The 11,026-nt window shown below is 53.9% G+C and overlaps 2 protein-coding genes across 2 annotated transcripts in view; one reads left to right on the forward strand and one right to left on the reverse strand.

Annotated features, from left to right (window-relative positions):
- Window positions 1-5,627, forward strand: part of TGOLN2 (trans-golgi network protein 2) — a gene marked incomplete at its 5' end in the record, with an annotated part of 10,959 nt that extends 5,332 nt beyond the window's left edge. The window contains 3 exons of the mRNA XM_085318839.1: window positions 2-804; window positions 1,540-1,623; window positions 2,565-5,627. Of these exons, the coding sequence (XP_085174965.1) occupies window positions 2-804; window positions 1,540-1,623; window positions 2,565-2,570 (893 nt within the window). The remainder of the gene's footprint in view (window position 1; window positions 805-1,539; window positions 1,624-2,564) is intronic.
- Window positions 5,628-8,449: 2,822 nt separating this feature from the next.
- The window catches only part of RETSAT (retinol saturase), a 6,638-nt gene continuing 4,061 nt past the window's right edge, over window positions 8,450-11,026 (reverse strand). Inside the window, exons 7-12 of the mRNA XM_085318828.1 lie at window positions 10,793-10,931; window positions 10,576-10,685; window positions 10,117-10,283; window positions 9,011-9,170; window positions 8,725-8,926; window positions 8,450-8,531 (exon numbers count right to left, since the gene is read on the reverse strand). Of these exons, the coding sequence (XP_085174954.1) occupies window positions 8,781-8,926; window positions 9,011-9,170; window positions 10,117-10,283; window positions 10,576-10,685; window positions 10,793-10,931 (722 nt within the window). The 3' untranslated portion in view covers window positions 8,450-8,531; window positions 8,725-8,780. The remainder of the gene's footprint in view (window positions 8,532-8,724; window positions 8,927-9,010; window positions 9,171-10,116; window positions 10,284-10,575; window positions 10,686-10,792; window positions 10,932-11,026) is intronic.

Below are 11,026 nucleotides of genomic sequence, written 5' to 3' on the forward strand. Positions count from 1 at the left end.
GGCAACGGCCAGAGCACTAACAGCGTGAGCCAGGGCAATGGCCAGAGTGGCAACGGTGGGAGCCAGGGCAATGGCCAGAGTGGCAACAGCGGGAGCCAGGGCACCAGCCACAGTGGCAATGGCCAGAGCACTAACAGCGGGAGCAGTGGCAACGGTGGGAGCCAGGGCAATGGCCAGAGTGGCAACAGCGGGAGCCAGGGCAATGGCCAGAATGACAGCAACGAGAACAAGACCGATGAGCAGAGCGCCAACGGTGGGAGCCAGGGCACCAGCCAGAGTGGCAACGGTGGGAGCCAGGGCAATGGCCAGAGTGGCGCCAGCCAGAGCACCAACAGCGGGAGCCAGGGCAACAGCAAGAATAAGAACAGCGAAAGCAATACCCCTGACCAGAATGGCAACAACGTGAGCCGGGGCAACGGCCAGAGTGACAACAGCGAAACCGAGACCAAGAGCCAGAACGAAGCAAGCAAGAACGAAKCCGATAGCCAGGGTGGCAATGGCAGGAACCAAGCTGATGAGCAAAGTTCGTCGGGAGTTCAGAAAGGATCAACACAATTGGCTTCACCCTCGGCCGAAAGTAAAGCCACCTCCAAAGTGTCGCCGGAGAGTGAAGGCTTTCCAGAGGATGGAGGTGACTCCCAGCAGGATGAGCGCGAGGTTAAACTGGGCGACAAGGTGGGAAAGAAGAGCGTTCCTGCTGCTCTTCCCAAGGCCAAGTCAGAGAGCAGCCACTTCTTTGCCTACCTGGTGACAACAGCTATTATCATTGCTGTGTTATAYGTTGCGTATCACAACAAACGAAAGGTGAGTGGCTCTGTCTTCCCCAGGTGCGGCTGGGGCCACGTTGCTCTATTACTGTTGCCTCTAGAGAAGGAAAAATGGGTCAGGAGAGCGCTTCTTAGCAGCTGCTGCTTCCTCCTTACCCAGCAAAGGAAGCTCTTCTCTTTACGCAAGCTGCAGACATCTAGTGCGGTTTAGGAGCTTCCTTTTGCAGCCAGCACTTCAGCTTGGGAAATACCCGTGAGGTCCCCTTCGCTTCGCTGCTCTGATTTTTGTCTTTTGTTTTTCACTGGTGCCTCTCACTTCTTGAGCAGTAYGGATTTGGTTAATGTTAATGTGAGTCTTGGTCTCAGCAGTTCTGAGGTGACCCAAGAGGGTGGTGTAACTAGGGAAGCGTTCGGGTCTCCGTGGAAATTAGATGGCTTCAGCTGAAGTGGTTATTTTCAGCTGGGAGCAATGGAGCTGAGAAAGGAGATAAAGGAAGTAGCTGTAAAATGAGCCCAAGTTTCTCACTAAGTTTTCTGTAGCAGGTTGCACAGGGCTTGTCTCTAAACAGTAGTGTTTGGAGAAACACAGCTCAAAAGATGCAACTATCTTATTGTCTTATATTGTCAAATCAAATATGGTAATTAGAAGAAGGCAAGTGAAGCTTTTCTTTGGCCCGTGACAGACTCTCTGAGTGAGAAGAAAGTTACCTGGTTATTTATTATCCCGTTCAAGTGTCCCCACCCCTCTCTCTCTCTGTCTCTCTCCCCAAAGATCATCGCTTTTGCCCTGGAAGGGAAAAGATCAAAAGTTGTTCGAAGGCCCAAGTCTGGCGATTATCGGAGACTGGATCAAAAGGTAAGAGCTGCCCTGGGGCACCTCTCAGCAGCACAGGAAACTGGGACTGCCTAATCCCAGGAGCCGTGGAAGTGGGGTTGAAAGGGCTGCATCGCCTAGTGGTGTGCTTTGCCCTTCCAGCGCGGGGAAGCAAACAAMATACATTGGCCCCTCGCAGTAAAAACGGTCACCAAGCCTGTAGGTGCTTAACCCTGGAAAGCAGGTTTTGAGCTTTTGTCAGAAAATGGAAGCAATAACACTGGGAAGTGATGAAAGAGAGGGCAAACGCAGAGAAGCTCATGAGCATCGAGCTCAGAAATATGTGAATCGGATTTGTTTGAGAACAGTTTGTGTCACCAACTCAAGAGACAGTTTAAAAAAATATTAGCAGGGGAATGGTAGGGCTCAGAGGGTTCTTCTTCCTCTGAAACTTTTCTCGTCTGCTGAATTTGGGTGCATCTGTGGTTATTTTTTTTGAGATGAGGAAGGGGCAGGGAAAGAAAGTAAAACAAGAAAAAATCACTTAAAGGTGAAACTTGCAGTTTTTCAGAAGCTTGTGTGAAATGCTGTAAATGATTTTGTCCGTAAAACACGAGTGAGGTGGTATCGGCCTCAACTCCGTGTCAGCTCTGCTGCCCCAGCGTACCGTTGGGACTGGAAGTTGGGTTCTCCTCTCCGAGCTGTTGCTGTGCCTGGCTGGGGAAGCCGCTTGAGTGCCGCAGAGACCATCCGACAGCTTGAACCTTCCCGTTTAGTCTCGCCAATATTTTGGTGTTTCCCTTGGGAATCCCCTGACTCGTCTCTGAGGCAGCTGGAGGGGTTGGAAAGAAATTATTTGGATTTCAGAGCTAATCAGAGAGAGAGACAGCCCCCTGAAGCCCTGATGCTTTGTCAGAGTTGAAAGGATGAAAGGCTACCCTGGGCTTTCAAATTGTTTTAACCTTTCTTTTATTCCTTTCTAGATCTAGATTCCTCTTAGGGATGGTCTGTGCTCTGCTGTGTGGAATAAAGAATTTGGCTTGCAATGAAATTGCGAAATGCTGGGAAACCCATGGACTTCCTGGCTGTAGCGCTTTGAATCCTAGCTGTGCTGCTGTGTTCAGATCTGAGAGCTGGAAGAGGGGAAGATGCTTTTAGTGTGGCACCTGCACCTTGGTAATGTTAAACTTCTCACTTTCTTGAACTGTGTTTCTCCTTTCCCCAAGTGCGTGAAGATGAACTAGTTTTCAGCTTTGGCTTCCGGTCTGTGACCCAAGAAAAGCCAGTTTCCAGCACTTGACAGAATTTTTGTGTCCAAATGAAGTGGAGTTTGCCATCTACTGTACTGACGTCTCTTTTTTGGGGTGAAAAAACAATCTACCTGCGAAATGAGCCATCTGATTCTCCTTTCAGAGTTATAGAGCTGTCTTTGTAACCAGCACGGTCTCAACTGAGACACAGACGCTTTCTCCTTCTGTCCATTGTATTTGGATGCTAAAGTTCCTAACACGACTGATTGCACTAGTTTGGAAATTGTCTGCCAAGGACTCCGGTTTGATAATTTGTTTGGGTTTTGGGGGTYTTTTGTTTTTTGTTTTTTSTTTCCTCTGTAATGAAGACGATGTTAGTTGGCATCTAGGTTCTCCCCGTGGTGCGCGTCTTTGGAAGCGCTGCAGCTGCCCTTTAGCCCTTTGGGTGCAGCTTAAGCTTCCTAACCTGCATCTTGGAGGTTGGGCTCTGCGCGGGTCTTCTCCTGCACAATCCTTAGAGTTCATACATTTGCACTAAAACCAGCAGCTGGCGTTTGATGCTGTGAAAGAGGGCAAGATAGGCATCTTGAGTTTTATGCCAAATTGCTGTGGCGAAGTTGCAGCAGGCTTTGCCTTGAAAGATCGCTGTGCTGTGCGTTGTAAAACGTCATTTGGGGCGGATGAAACGGYTTCAGCGCTTGCGGTGGTTCCGCGCGCAGAAACGTCTCCTTTCTTTCGCGGGCTGCGCGTGAAARGCCTTACAGCATGCCTGGCAGGATCTCCTTCTGCTCCTCCACGGCTCTGCGATCCCCCTGCTTTGAGAAGTTTTGCATAGTTTGAACGTACGAATAACCAGCTGYTTGTTGCTGAGCTGGTTATTTTGATAATACTGTGGAGCACTTCAAGATATACCAGCACTAGCTATATTTAAGGCTGCAAAACGTGTTGATTCATTACTTGAAGCCGCAATCCTGWTTGTATTTTTGTAGTTCCACTCCAAAGATGTTTGTCTGAGACAGGATGTATTGGAAGAGAGCGTAAAGTGCCTGCCCAGCTCATTCTTTTGTTTTTTGTTTTTTTTTCCCAACACGGGCAGAATAAAATCGGTGCGATGCATTTGGGGTTCTTCGCATGGGTAACTGTCCCCGCCTGCYTCTCGTGCCACCTGTACGCGGGTCACCCGCTCCGTGCACTTGTCAGCTGACTGTGCAGGAAGAATCCTGTCCTCCGGTGAGAGYTGCTGAGCATTAACTTCCCTTCAGCTCGCTCCAAAGTGACTTGTGGCACGAGGCTGGCCTCTCTCCGGCCTTCYGGAGGTCATGGGCGCTCGGTAACGGGTGCTAAAGGGAGTCACATTTGATAGAGAAGTTTCCTTGTCTAGATGTGGAAGTATCTCGCTCGTGGTTCGTTTCCTTGTAGGAGGGAAGAATCATAGGGAGAGGAAAAAAAAAAGGTGGTTTCCGTGCAGGACTTGACACTCTCTTAAACTAAAACCTTTCTYTCTTTGACCAGCTGTTAGCAAACACAGAGGGAGACTAGGAGAAAGTTGCCGGTTTTTAATAGCTTTCAAGGTTCCCTTAATTTCCCTTACTTTTCTGATGCTAAAAGGACTTGCAGAAGCTCTTTTGGAGAGTGGGAGCGCGAAGTAGGGGGAAGAGAAAGGAGAGCAAGCCTGGGAACGTAGCTGTTGAGGGAAACACGCCTTCCAAAAAGGACGGGAGCTCACAAAACGAGACGTCGCTGTTTTAGCAATACCAAATAAGTCTGAGACTGACTGTTGTACAGCTGATTCCTTGGCAGGACGTAGCGGTTTTAGCCTAATGATRGTGGTAGAGGGGGAGTGTTCAAAGATGTGAAACACCACATATTTTTGAGCTGCTCACTGCTGAATCCTTAGAGTTTGTATGTGCCGTTTTCCTGTTTGGTCCTGTTTTTAAAATTGGAAAATAGTTTTTGGAGGTTTATTTCTATCTTTATATAATATATATGTATATCCAGAGAGTTTTTTTGAGTGACTTCCAACCCTTTCCGCTTCCAAATTGCGTCGGAAGTCCCGCTGCCGTTACTAGCGCAGTTAGCTGTTAGCAGCCAGCCGGGTTTAGCAAGCTCAAGCTCTCGTGCTAGCAGGACCATCGCGCCTCCGTCGTCACGGCTGCTGCTCCGAGCCTCTCCGATCGCCCCGCCGAGCCGCGAGCTCCTTCGGCGGCTTAACGCGCGGGGGCCGGCAAAGGCGGCTTTCGCTGGGCTCTCCCGGGCAGGCGTTACTTGTGACAGCTCCAAGCGCGAGAGCGTTGGCGCGGTCCCCACCTGCGGAAGCGGCTCCCGAAATGCCCCGAAAACTGGTTCCCCTGCTAAAGCCGAAAGGCTCCAACTAATTCTCCTCGCAGCCGGCAGTTCCTGAGCACAGTTTATTTCTGGCAACAGTTGCTATAATTGTCTGAACTATGTGAAACTTCTGGGAATGATTTCTGTATTTTGTTTTTTTTTCTTGAATAGTATTTAATTTTATGCAATATGTTTCAAACCGGTCATAGTCTGTGTAACTTCTTCCCTTTGGGCACAACATGTTTTCAAATGTGTCCATCAGTACATTTTTTTYYYTTTTTTTYYTTTTTTTTGCCAAACGTCACTCCTTTTAGGGTGGTTACCCGGCCAGTTTGAATCTCCGAATGGTTTGTTTCCTGCTGCAGTGAAATGCAACTTGCTTTGAAGGTTCACAATTTTTATATTTCTTTGTACTTTTCTTTTTTGTTGTTGTTCCTGTGTGGTGAAGTCAATAAATAGATCTAAAACCCATTTTTTTTGTCCCTCTTTTGTGTTCTTTGCCTGACCTGCTTTGAAACCTGGGAACAGTGGTACAGGTTAGTTCCTCCATGTGCAAAAAAAAAAAAAAAAAAAAAAATTTTAAAACCCTCTTTGAACCGGGGCTTGGTTTTGCAGATGCTAGACTGAGTCCTAGTGTGACCAGATAATCCTGCAGCTGGAACAAGCTGGGAGAGCTTTTAGGTAAGAGCTTATTTGAAAAGCCTCCAGCGTGTGTCATGATCATCCTATCCTGACAACCAGTTTCCTGTTAACCGGCTTGGGTCCCTTTTAAGCGCGGTAGTGAATGAGATTATTTGAGAGCTGGCATTATCGAGGTATTCGAGCTGCYCTTCCTGAGATCGCAGCCAGCTGGTGGATTTGTCCTACTGCCTTGTCTTTCTTTCCTTGTCCACAGGGCGGCTCTCAGAGCAGGATGCGGCCCGGATGCCCGCACGGCCTGCGTGATCCCTGCGGGATGGACCGGGGACCACAGAGCTGCCTCGACCTCCTTCCCCCCGCCGCCCCCGCGGAGGCTGGAGGRCGGCAGGGCTCTGCCTGCCGGTGCCGCCCCGTCGGCCGCGGAAAGGGAAATAACTGCCGAGACGCCCTAAAGAGCAGATGACGARGGTGCTTCCGGGTAGCGTTTGCTGCTTCCTCCAGGGGAGAAAGCTCCTTTCCTCCACTTTTTTTTCTGTAAGAAGAGAAAAATTCCCCCCCGACTCCGCTCCTGCACTTGGACACTACTTGGCTGGATGCCGAGCTAGGAGAAGGGAGGGCWGCGGTTTTTCCTGTTGACCGCGTTGCCGAGAGCTTGGCAGGGAGCAGAACGGCGTGGAAATGAGCAAGTTAAAGTGAATGTTTTAGCGCGTCTGTTCGCTCCGGCGGGTTTTGCGTACGGGTTTGTCGGATGGAGCAGTCGGCCGAGTCACCTAGCGAGATCGGCGCGTACCCTTCTGCCCCGTGTCTTGGGATCGACTTCCCAAATCGATGAGAATTAACCCAAAACCTCTCGCCCGATTCCACCCTGATCTGAGAGCGCTGTAAAGGTCTCAAAACTGTTCTTCCTACAGGTGAAGCGAGCAACCCCGCAGGTCCCTCGAGCAAGGGAGGTGGTGGCACGAGCTCTGCGGTGACTCAAAGCCCAGGAGATGGAGGAGGGAAGGAAAAAAAATAAAAAGTAGAGTGAAAGAATGAAACCTGAATTATCTCCGAGCTGGGTAGGGCTGCGCTTTTATCGGAGCTGAACGGCCTGGGGCTAAGCTGAGCAATACTGGTGTGACTCCCGGGTGGAGTCGGCACACGGATTTAATACCTCGGCGCTGCCGGGTGGGGAAAGGCAGCCCCGGAGCGAAGGCGGAAGGTGCCCGATGCGGCTCGCTTCGGTGTCCGTGGGGAAAGGCGGCTCTTCGCCTCCCTTCGAGCGCTTTTGTGGCGCTCTGAGGTCCCGGACCGCTGTCTCGCAGCCYGGGGATGTCCCGCGTAGAAGCGTTTAGGGCTCGGCCTTATTACTGATTTGGCTCTTGGGCTTATTCTTAGTACCAAAGAGATGAGAGGAGGAGAGGAGCGAATGCACCTGGCAGGCTCTGAGGTGCCCCGACGCGTCCACCCRCTCCCTTCGCATCCCCGCTGGAGCTCCTTCGCTCTCCCGTCGCCAAACGGACGGCGGAAGGCCGCCAAGGCCCAGTGATCGGCCACGAACTCAGAGGACTGCCCTGAGCAAGAGTCCCCGAATCCCTTCCCCAGCCTCCGCGTCGGGTCCCTGAGTTAGCTAGGAGTCTTGCAGGCTGCCGAGTTGTGCTGGTGTTTATAAAGCCTCAAATATTTAAGCAGAGGAGCAACCCCAGGAGCAAACAGCTTGAGCTCCAGGTGATTTTAATTCTGGGCAGGGCACTGGGCGGGTAAATACAACGGCTTTTCCCCTGCGAGACAAAAGTCCGCAGCCCGGAGCCTTGCGCTGGTTGGTTTAGATAAAAACCCCAAATTGATTAGATTGTGTTTGCGAGTTCAGAGCTCTTTCACAGGAGAACGGGAGGAGGAAGCAGGATAAGCTCCCCCGTCGCCGGAGCTGCGTGTGCCCGGGGGCTGCCGCTCCCCTCTGCGCTGTTTGCTTAAATCAGATATCGGAGGGGAAGTTCGCTCYGGCGTACCGTGACAGGGGAAGGAGCGGACCGCAAGCGATCCAGCCGGGCGGGACGGCGTTTGCCCGTGGTTGTTTATACCACGTAATTCTCGGATCCGCTTTCCAGGAGCGGAGGGAGAGGCCGAGGTCGGCAAAGTGCTGCAGAAAGACCGGAGCGCCCCGAGGACGTGTTTCGTCTCGACCAGAGCCGCCTCCGCATTGCGGCGCCGGGACGCGTCGGCCGCCCGTGGACCGACCCTGCTCTTTGGGAGCTTTTTCTCCTTCACCCGGCAATTCAAGGCGTCAGCGGGTGCTGGTCGCACCRGGCTGTGGTTTCTCTGGCTCACCTGCGCCGGGGGATGGCCCCGGGCTCTGTGGCTGCACCCTGAACCGCGGCCGAGCCCTCTTATGCAAGGAAATAAATGCCGTGACTCATTCGCGCTYGCTTTCTGGTGCGGGTTTCGGTCCGTTTGCATAACATCTGCAGAGTTTACGAGAGCGCCTCGTGCCCGTCCCCACTGCAGGTTATTATTATTTTTTTTTAATGCAGTGCCGGTTTGCAGCTGCTGTTTGCAGTTTTTGCAACGGTTCCTCCCCGAAAGAGCAGCCCACGCGGCTCCCTTTCGCCGGGCGCCAGCCTGTCCCCGGCCCTGCTGATTCCCCCCGTCATGAGACACAACTTGCGTATCACRCTGCTTATTTTTTTTATTATTTCCACTTCCACGTGCTTCCCTTCCCAGCGCCAGCTGGCTTTGATGATCTTCCCAAGCTTTCGTCTGCGGGCAAAAAGTATTATTATTACTTTTTTATTATTATTATCGTTCCTGAAGGAGTGGAGCTCTGCGCTGGTGGCGGCCGCCCGGGCTGCATCCGAGGCCGGCTTAACGCCCCRCTCGCCCTTAAAATAGCCGCAAAGCGGGCTTAGCTCAATCCACTCTCGCGGAGGAAGGAGCCGCTCGCTCCACTGACCTGTTGAACTCGGCCGCCCGCCAAAGCCCGGGAAGGAGGCTCCGGCCTTGACCCCTTCATTCGCCCTTCTCGGAGCCGGCGCGTGCCGAGCGCCTCCGGAGCCGCTCCACGTCCACGTAGAGGTTGCGCCCCAGCACGGCGCTGCCGCACAGCATGGCGCCTTGTAGGGCTCCCGCGAAGCCGCCGAGACACACGTCCTGCCCTGCGGGCAGCCGGGCGCTGAGCAGGGTTGGTTCCCCGGCCCCGAAGCCCGTCGCCGGTCCCCTTTTCCCACCGCCGCCGTTACCCGTCAGGTAGAGGTTGGGCACGGCCGTGCGAGCCCGCAGCGCGGCGATGGCCTCGGCTTGCAGGCGGCTCGTGTCCTGCTCTGCCCCGTAGATCTCGCCCCGSGCGCTGCCGATGTAGTGCTGGTTGGTGAGCGGCGTCCCGCCGGAAAGGTACTCGATCTGCAGAGGAGAGGGGGGAAAGGACCGACAAGGGGGTCTGTGTGGGGCAAGAGGGCCTGTTTTTGCAGGATGCAGCTGGTCTCGGCCGGGACRAGGCGCCCCGCAGAGCCCTGGGGTTGTCTCTGCTCCCAGGTTGGTCTCCTGGGGCTTGGACATCATCCTGGCATGGTCTCCTGGGACTTGGACGTTGTCCCAGGATGGTCTGCTGAGACTCAGACCTCATCCCAGCATGGCCTCCTGGGACCCAAGTGTGGTTCCCAGGGTGGCCTCCTGGGACCTAGATGTCATCCTAGGATGGTTTCCTGGAACCTAGACATGGTCCAAGGGTGGTCTCCTGGGAACTGAATGTCATTCTAAGATGGTCTCCTGGAACCTAGATGTGGTCCCAGGATGGCCTCTTGGGACCTGGACATCATCCTGAGATGGTCTCCTGGGACCTGGATATTATCCCAAGATGGCTTACTAAGACCTGAACGTGGTCCCGGGGTGGTCTCTTGGGACCTGGATGCAGTCCTGGATGGTCTCCTAGGACTGAGGGCACGGGATATCCCACTGTGCTCGGAGGCCTGTTTTCATGGGATAGGGCTGATCTTTGCTGAGATGTGCTGCATCGCACAGCCCTGAGGCTACCTCAGGTCCCAGGATGGTCTCCTGGGATGGAGGGTGGGGAGGTGTCCCTCCAYGCTCCAGGAAGCCTGTTTTTGCAGGATAGGGCTGCTTTTGGCCAGGACATGTTGCCTTGCAGAGCCCTGGGACTGTCTCTGGTCCCAGGGTGGTCTCCTGGGACTGGGACGTCATTCTGAGATAGTCTCCTTGCACCACGCGTGATCAGCTGGGCACCTGTTTGCCCCACCAGACCTCATCCACGGGGCTGAGCTGGGCAGATGGGACCCGGCTCGGAGGCAGGAGACGAGGCTGCGGAGCCGCCAACGCCGCCTYGGCTCACCCGGTCCTCGATGCGAGGGTAGAGCTTGAAGACAGTCCTCATGATGGCGTCCACGAAGGCTTGCTTCACCTTCTCGTAACCGTCCCCCCGCTTGTGGACCGGCTCATCCTTCCACTCCTTGAACCACTCGTACTTGGCGAACGTCACGATGGCCAGCGTGGATTTACCTGCGGCGAGAGGAGGCGCCGCGGTCACCGGCTCCCTCTCCACCCGCCTTGATGCCCACCTCCAACCCAACCCTCCCGCGCGGTCGCTTGTGCCCACATTCATCGCTGCTGCTCTTTGTGGTCCAGCACCCTCGGRCTAGTTATTCGGTGGGAGCTCTTCTCCTTGCGTTCGCCCCCCCCCCCCATTTGCAAAAATACCGGGTGGGATTTGCCCACGGCTTCCTTAGGAGAAGCTTCCCCCCACCCCRGTAAACTACCATCATCCGAGCCAGCGAGAGCTTCTCGGCTTTACCCGGGTGTCTCATCTCCCAGGTGGGATCTTTGGCCGACGGGCAGGTAACGAAGAGGAGAGGRATGTTCTCCGCAGCCTCCTCCCTGGAAGAAGCCAGGTAACGCTTCATCCTGCCGAGAGACGCCGGGAAAACTTGCCGGGAAGGTTTGCCGAAGGGGTTGAGCCGGCGTTATCTGGCTATTGGATACCCGGCCGAGGAGCTTGGAGGACTCCTTACGCTTCATCCAGGTCGTTGCCCGGGAAGATGAAATAATTAGTGGACTCCAGCCCCAGCTCTTCGTTGGTGCCCTTGAGACCCACGAAGACGGAGAAGCCGCCTTCGCCGTGCTTCACCARGCGGAGCTGCGACTGGATCTCTGCAGCGTGGGTGAAACGAGAAGGAAAAGCAACGTTTTTCCGGCTGGTTGCCAGCTACGGAGAAGTGGTGCCTCCTTTCTCCGACTCGAGTCTC

The sequence above is a fragment of the Rhea americana genome, unplaced genomic scaffold (assembly GCF_003343005.1).
Source record: "Rhea americana isolate MKP2758 unplaced genomic scaffold, rheAme1 scaffold_554, whole genome shotgun sequence".
NCBI classification, from domain to species: Eukaryota; Metazoa; Chordata; class Aves; order Rheiformes; family Rheidae; genus Rhea; species Rhea americana.